Source organism: Mastomys coucha, unplaced genomic scaffold (assembly GCF_008632895.1).
Source record: "Mastomys coucha isolate ucsf_1 unplaced genomic scaffold, UCSF_Mcou_1 pScaffold13, whole genome shotgun sequence".
Lineage (NCBI taxonomy): Eukaryota > Metazoa > Chordata > Mammalia > Rodentia > Muridae > Mastomys > Mastomys coucha.
In genome coordinates this window covers 56,609,931-56,618,173 of record NW_022196895.1, presented here as the reverse complement: position 1 = coordinate 56,618,173, position 8,243 = coordinate 56,609,931, and the positions used below count along the sequence as shown (strand labels likewise).

The window sequence follows — 8,243 nt, the reverse complement described above, 5'->3', positions numbered from 1 at the left end:
AAGAACAAGGACCCCAGATGTCTTAGCTAGGGTTTCTGTTGCTGTAATGAAATACCATGACAAGAGAGCAAGTTGGGGAGGGAAGAATTTATATGGCCTATACTTTCATATTGAAGGAAGGGCGGGATCCTGGAGGCAGGAGCCAGTGCAGAGGCCATAGGGGATGTTTTCTTATAGAACCCAGGGTCACCAGTGCAGGAATGGCACCCTACAAGGGGCTGGACCCTTCCCCATCAATCACTAATTAAGAAAATCTTAATCAGCTTAAACAGCTGGATCTCATGGAAGCATTCTCTTAACAGAGGCTCCTTCCTCTCTGATGACTCTAGCTTGTGTCAAGTTAACACACAAAACCAGACAGTACACCAGCCCGGGAGAAGGACACAGTTGTAGGGTCAGGAGAACCTGGATGGCTCTGTGCGGCCTATGGGCTGTGGCCAGCCACCTGATGGTCCTTAGCTGTTACTGTTCTGTAGCCTCGTTGGCTGCTGGTGACAGAGGGTAGTGAAGGTACATTAGGAAGTAAGTGAAGAACAGATAATCTCTACACTGTTGGTGTCACTGTTTAAATTCTGTGTGCCTATTTCCTTTGAAGACTGAATAGGTATCTTCCCAAATCTCATGGATTTGCCCTGTCTTCCCTCTCCTGCAGGACCTCAGAGCTTGGCCAGAAGCAGAAGGCAGAAGATGACGAGACACTTCAGGCTAAGAAGTCTCGAGTGTCAGACCCTGTTAGCAGCTCAGAGAGCTCGGAGGAGGAGGAAGAGGAGACAGAAACGGAAACTGCCAAAGCCAGTAAGAACCCTCCTTGCTCTGTGGGGTTGGGGCCTGCCTTGGCAGTTGTGGGGTTCTAGTCCGCTCTACAGCAGTCTCCGCCTCTGATCATTCCTTAGTGTAAAACCAGAAAAGGTGGGGCTTCTCAGCGGAGGTTGGGGAGTACCGGGGAGGCCTTCTTTTGTGGCAGGCATTGTGACCCCAAGCTCTTGAGGAAGAATCCTAAAATCCCAGAGGGCTAGGTGTAGTGCTGCACACCTTTAATCTGAGCACGGAGACAAGTGAATATGAAAAGTTGAGGCCAGCCTGGTCTACATAGTAAGTTCCAGGCCAGCAAGGACTACACAATGAGACCCTGTCTCCCCTCCCAACCCTCCTTCCCCAACACAGGATGGCCCACACAGTCATTCAGTTCACTTTACCAGGGCTGTTTCCACAGCTTCTGGATGCCACAACTAGAGATGGGGGGGAAGACCACATTTGCGCTGAGTCCATTTCAGAAGGTTGATGGTTTTGACTTCTGAGCGGCCGTGAGGCTGCTTCCAGAGTTGCTGGTTGTTTTAGTTACTGTTCCGTTGCTATGAAGAGGCACCCTGAGCAAAGCAACTAACGTAAAAGGAAGCATTTAATCGAAGAGCTTGCTCACAGTTTCAGGGAGTTCATCCATGATCACCATGACAGCAGTCAGGCAAGCCTGGCACCGGAGCAGTACCTGTGAGCTTACATCCTGGTCTGCAGGCAGTGAGCAAAGACCTGGAGAGTGGGCTTGGTGTGGGCCTTTGAAATCCCAAAGCACACCTCCAGTAACACACCTCCATTAAGGCCACACCTCCTTGTCCTTTCTAAACAGTCCAACTGGGAACCAAACCTTCAAATATAGTCTCATTCAAACCACCATACTTATCTTCCCCTTATTTCGGCAGTACGTGGTGGGTCTGGTAGCAGAGTGGCCTCGTGTGGGCTCTTTGGCCTCTTCTCTCTGGCAGAAGTGGCTATAATGCTACACCCAGCAACTGGCTATGTCTGTGTCTTGCAGATACCATATTGCTTACACAGAAGACAGTTTCTTGATATTTTAAGTAGGTTTTCTGATTATAAAATGTCCATTATGGAGCACTTGAAAGTTGTTTTAAGAAGAGCCAGAGCCGGGCGGTGGTGGCGCACGCCTTTAATCCCTGCACTTGGGAGGTAGAGGCAGGCAGATTTCTGAGTCCGAGGCCAGACTGGTCTACAGAGTGAGTTCCAGGACAGCCAGGGCTACACAGAGAAACTCTGTCTTGAAAAAACCAAAAAAAAAAGAAGAAGAAGAAGAAGAAGAAGAAGAAGAAGAAGAAGAAGAGGAGCCAGGGGAGAAGTCACCCACATTCTTACCACCTATACCTCCACAATCGTGTCTTCCATTTATTCCTCCTGTGTATGCTCTGTCAGATGCTTGAAAGAATATCAGATGCATATTTTATATCTTAATCTTAAGTTATAAATGCAAAGCAGGTCCAGTTTATAGACAAAAGCGTAGAGAAGGAAAATGTTAAGAATCCCTATTGCCAGCCCCATCATGCCTGACCCACGTCTCTTAGTGGGCAGCCCATAAACCTGCCCCATTGCTTCCAGGCAAACAGGCATCCAACAGTGTGCATGTGGACTGACCCACATCGTACTTCAAACAGAAATGGCAAATGCTTGTACTGAATAGGTATTTGATAGTAATCAGTTTTTAAAAAAATACCGTACTCTTTGACAGTTTCATACATGTGTACAGTATATGTTGGTCTTATCCACACCCAGCTCCCCCAGGACACGCCCCCAGTATGGCCTTTCTCCCTAATACCTTCTTTTTGTTTCATTAGTTTGTTTTTTTATTGTTGCAATCAACCTGCTGGATCCAGTTAGTGCTGCCTGCAGGGTGTTGACTGATCCTGTGTAGGTAACCATGGCTGTGTAGGTAACCATGGCTACATCGGGTTCATGAGTATGACCTTGTTGTGACCATAAGACATCATTTCATCAGCTCTGCATTCTTAATACCTGCTATTCTGTAATGTTCCCTGGGCCTTGTAGGCTTGATATGTGTCCCATCGAGGGCTGAGAGCTGAGGCGTCACTCAGTCTCAGCTTTGACAAGTTAGGAGTCTGCATTGCTACTGCAGAAAGGGGTGTGTGTGTGTGTGTGTGTGTGTGTAATCTGAAATGTTCTCATAGCAAAATGACAGAAGTAAGTCCCATCCCATATGGCTCCCACTGCCACCCCCAGCCTACAATCTCGAGCCGGTAGTCAATTTTTAAAGCTGTGTGATGGACTGACTTATAATCCACTTTTGGGTTTTTGTCATTTTCCCCTAGTTCTTTTTGAGACAACGTCTTGATATGCGCTCCAGACTCAAGCTCAGGAACATCCTGGCTCAGCTTTCTGGGTACTAGCATTATAGGCATGTGCCCCCATGTCTGGCTTAATTCAAGAGTCCTCTTTGAAGTATTTATGGGTAGCATGACTGGGTGCCAAGCATTTTCTTCAGAATCATGTGTGATGGGGACGGGTAAATGAGACAGTGGGTGAACTAAGGTTGGCCACAGGTTAATATGAAGTTATAATAATGGATGACACTGCATATCATACACACACACACACACACGCACACATACACACACACATATGTGAAGCTAGGTGGCTTTGGTGTGCTTCTGGAAATGTTGAAAACTTCGCACAAGTGCAAGAAAAAGGAGTGTCAAAGTGCTAGGAAATGAATTCAGTCCTGAGGTTCATTTCAATACTTGTCCTTTAAATGATAACTTCTTTCCCTGAATGCTTGAGATCCAAGGTGCCATTTGTTAAAATCCTTGATAGTCTGAATCTAGTGTCTCCTCCTAGCTCCTGGGTCAGCACCATTGACGTCCACATAGCTTCCTCTATGGCCTGGGGCTGGCCCCCTGACCGCTGCCCTGCCTGCCAGTGACCATCGGGTGGTTGGCACCCGACACAAAGAATAATTGCCAGAATAGGGCATGTTTTGTGGCGGTGGGTGGTAGGGTTGTAAGCCTGTTCCTTTCCCTCTGGGGACCTCTGTATCTCATGCTGTGGAGCAGCTGAGAGTCCCTCGGGGATGCAGGCATGGTAGGCATGTTGATGCAGCACAGAGTTTTCTCATGGTTCTGGGCTAGGCCTCAGATCCTGGTACTAGCACCAAGCAATACCAGTACCAGTAGGACCATTAGACAGCGTAAACTCTGCCCGTTGTCGTAGATGAGAAGAGCTCGCCTTGCTCACAGCGTTTGTGTCTTACAGCCCCAAGACAGACACCTGTCAATTCTGGAGCCGCAGCTTTGCCATCAAACATAAAAGAAAAGGTGAGTTATTTATTTCCTGTGGGAGCCATATCCAGTGGAGAATAGCTTGCTGTGTCAGGATAGGGTCGCAAGGTTCAGCTTGTTATAGGCATCTGTGTCTTCATCTAGCTTTGCCTCAGGTGCCTTTTCTGTAAAACAGAAGTGATGCCGAAAGCCACATAGCCCTTGGGCAGGTCCCTTCCTCTCTCCTCCCTGGAGTTGTATGAGCAGCTCCTCTCCTCTGTGTGTGTGTGTGTGTGTGTGTCCCTGGTGTGCTGCTAGGCAGTCAGTGCCATCACAAGGAATACTTCTGTGTTTACACTGTACACATTTTCTAGATCAAAAAATACTTCTAAAAATGTCATTTGCGAGTTGGGCAGTGGTGGTGCATTCCTTTAATCCCAGCACTTGGGAGGCAGAGGCAGGTGGATCTCTGAGTTCGAGGCCAGCCTGGTGTACAGAGTGAGTTCCACGACAGTTGGAACAGCTACACAGAGAAACCCTGTCTCGGAAAAAAAAAATGTCATTTGCGCCAGGCGGTGGTGGCACACGCCTTTAATCCCAGCACTTGGGAGGCAGAGGCAGGTGGATCTCTGAGTTCGAGGCCAGCCTGGTCTACAGAGTGAGTTCCACGACAGTTGGAACAGCTACACAGAGAAACCCTGTCTCGGAAAAAAAAAAATGTCATTTGCGCCAGGCGGTGGTGGCACACGCCTTTAATCCCAGCACTTGGGAGGCAGAGGCAGGCGGATTTCTGAGTTCGAGGCCATTGAGTTCCAGGACAGCCAGGGCTATACAGAAAAACCCTGTCATTTGCCAGTAATCCATATAACACTTAAATGGTTGGGAGATAGCTATCATATGTAAAAGTAATGATGAAGTAACAATAGTATCACAAAGAACTACAGGTTAATGCAAAGTGGAAACTACTGTGACCTAGGAGCGGTAATGCTCTCTCAATGCTTGTGTGAAAGGCATCCTTTGCCTTGCTATAGAGGTGAGGTGACACACCTGTTGACTGTTAAAGGCTGGAGCTGACTGCCCAGCTGTGGGGGAGGTGGGACACTCACAGAGCTCAGGGGTGCCCTCATAAGACCCACATGTCTGTCCTGTCACGACAAAGTGCTAACCCTCCCGTACTCTGTAGGCAAAGACCAAGGCAGCCAACAAGACTGTGAACTCTGTGCTGCGCCCTGCGTCTGGAAAGACGGTAGTGCACCTGCTCTCCGGGAAGTCACCCAGGAAGTCAGCAGAGCCCTTGGCAAACACTGTCTTAGCCTCAGAAACTGAGGAGGAGGGCAGTGCCCAAGTCCTCGGACCCACTGCCAAGCCTGGTGAGAGCCTGGGGCAAGGGGCATGACTAAACACTGTGGTGTGCTCTACTTACTCTGAGACACTCTGAATGTAAGTTTGTCTCTGTGACAGTCAGGGTCCCACAACAGCCATTTCCCCCTTTTCTGACCTCCTAGATCAGCGGCCCATACAATATATGGGTTCTTTGTTTTATTTTTTTAAATGTGCACTAGTGTTTTGCCTGCATGTATGTCTGTATGAGATATCATATCTTGGGAGTTACAGGCATTTGTGAGCTGCCATGTAGGTGCTAAGAATTGAACCCATGTCCTCTAGAAGAGGAGTCGGTACTCTTAACCATTAAGCCGTCTCTCCAGCCCTCTACGTGAGCTTTTTTTTTTAAGATTTATTTATTATATGTAGGTACACTATAGCTGTCTTCAGACACACCAGAAGAGGGCATCAGATCTCATTATGAATGGTTGTGAGCCACCATGTGGTTGCTGGGATTTGAACTCAGGACCTCCAGAAGAGCAGTCATTGCTCTTAACCACTGAGCCATCTCTCCAGCCCTACATGAGCTTTTTAGAGGGTGGCATTTCTTGGCTTCTCTCTCTCAGGTCTGGTGGGTTACAAGAACCACTATGGTCACTTGGAAACTAAATGAAAAGGCGTAGCAAAATAGGCCTTTGCTCAACCCGTTCCCCATTCCCCACCTTGATAGCAAATAGTGACTTGATTAACCATCAGGGGTGCAAAAATGGGCAGTGAGGGTCCCCACTCCAGCTAGGGGACTCTGGGTCAGGGCAGATACATAACCCTATACAGGTGAAAAGCGAGTGCTACCTAGGTTTAACTAGCACCCGGCATGGAGGCTCTGGGAAGGGAAGGGAGGTGAATGTGAGAAGGGTCCTCAGTCTCCTGTGTCCACCCTCAGGAACGGTGTCAGCGGGCCAGGCCACCAGTTCCAGTGAAGATACCTCCAGCTCAAGTGATGAAACTGATGTAGAGGTAACTGCCACCCGTCCCAGGCATTGCCGTCTTCCGGCTTCTGACCCTCCCAGAATCCTTGCCTAGTGTTCAGATCCCCGTGGCCAGTCTTCAGCCCAGCAGTGGTGTCGACAGCTAGACGGTTACAGACAAGGCTAGGCAGCTGGGGAATGAGGACCACGGTACTGCTCTGGATATGCTGGGTATCAGAGTCCAGTGCTGGGAGAGGAGGACACAGGAACAGAGACCTGAATAGGAGTAACTGGGACAGGTGGTCAGAGCTAAGGCTGCCTAGAGGATTCTGAGCCTAACTGTGACAGTGGGTTTGGGGCTAGAGTTGGACAGGACCCCTGGTCTACGGCCTTGTCTCTTTGAACTTCGAGTACTTAACACCAGATCTTGAGAATACAGAGTGAGCCAGGTAGGCAGCATGCCTGCCTTCATGGGGACCATTGGATATCTAACTGCAGGGGGAAGGAAAACAGAAAGCCGTAGGGGCCAACCTGACACCTGGCAAGCAGGTGTGGGAGACCTCACCACACTAGCAGTGGGATAGACGGAGGGAGCTTGTGTCTCTAAAGCACAAAGATCTGCAGTTTCCTGCATGAGGTACAAGATGAGGTTAGACCTCTCAGGGCCTCAATCCTCTGTCTGAACTGGCAGGTCAGTGGGTGTTGGGGGTTGTTGTAGGGCTGTTAAGGGGTCGTCATGGGATTTTAAGCCCTGAAGTGAGGTGGCCTGGCTCACATCTCAAAATGATTGCTGCTGAGGCCTGGCGTGAAGGAAGATTTAGAGGAAGATTAGTAAGGCCCACTGGCAGACTGTCGGGTAACAGCGACAAGGTGCCAGTATGTCCCGTATGTGTGATGTTTATTATTTGGCATAATAGCTAACCTGTACCCCAATACAAAGCCACAAGCTTATAAAAACAAAAACAAAACCATGAGGGTGTTTATTATTTCAGTTGTTGGATCTTGGCCATGAACTTTGTAAATTACAATGTTGTATCACAATTTCAAAAGGTTGGACACTCTAGAGGGGGTGTCCAGCAGGAGCCAGGGATAGACTGTGCCTACGGCGCTGCCCCACCAAACCCCATGGCCCTGTGTAGCTCAAGCCGTCCCCTTCCGTTCAAGTCTTGGCCACAGCTGTTCTTCGCCTTCCCTCTCACTGTTGGGCCCTCCCTGAGTATAATGAGGCCCAAGGAATTCCTCCAGGTCCCTTTACCCCAGACTTTGCTCCTGCAAACACAGCACCTAAGCACACAGCACTGGCAACCGGGAACCAGTGCAGAGCTCCGGCAGCAGGGAGGTGTTTAATTAGAGGGTGGTACCCTAGGCTCAAGTGGGGCCGTGAGGGGCAGCAGGGAAACAGGTGCTGACTGGCCTGCTGGCTACCTCAGGCCTGTCGGGATTTTGGAAAATACTTCAATCAGATGCTTCTTAGGTTGAGTGACCCCTCAGGATGGACCCTCTTATAAAAATGTCAGTGGGTAGACAGGCATGGTGGCTGAGTTCTGCCCCAAAGGTAGCCAGGGGTCCTTCTACACCTTTGTGCTGCCCTGAAGTGATCTGTGGCTTTTTAGGAAAAGGGTGTAAGATTCTGTCTGCCTCTGGCCAATGGAAAGGAAGATGCTTTTAAGAAGGGGCTTGCATTACTTTTCTGTTGCTAAGAATGGCCCCCATAGACATATGAGTGGTTGGTTACCAGGCATGGAACTGTTTGAAAGGATTACAAGGGTTAGAAGGTGTGGCCTTGTTGGAGAAATCGCATCACTGCTTGGGGGGGTGGAAGTAGGGCTTAGAGGTTTTTTTTTGGTTGGTTGGTTGGTTTTCTTTGGTTTTTCTTTTTTTTTTTTTTTTTTTT

The 8,243-nt window shown here is 48.9% G+C and overlaps 1 protein-coding gene across 3 annotated transcripts in view; it reads left to right on the top strand.

Annotated features, from left to right (window-relative positions):
* Tcof1 (treacle ribosome biogenesis factor 1) overlaps positions 1 to 8,243 on the top strand; it is a 35,285-nt gene that overhangs the window by 5,114 nt on the left and 21,928 nt on the right. For all 3 annotated transcript variants that reach the window (XM_031365782.1, XM_031365781.1, XM_031365780.1), the window contains exons 3-6: positions 653 to 795; positions 4,054 to 4,115; positions 5,242 to 5,428; positions 6,325 to 6,398. In XM_031365782.1, the coding sequence (XP_031221642.1) occupies positions 653 to 795; positions 4,054 to 4,115; positions 5,242 to 5,428; positions 6,325 to 6,398 (466 nt within the window). The remainder of the gene's footprint in view (positions 1 to 652; positions 796 to 4,053; positions 4,116 to 5,241; positions 5,429 to 6,324; positions 6,399 to 8,243) is intronic.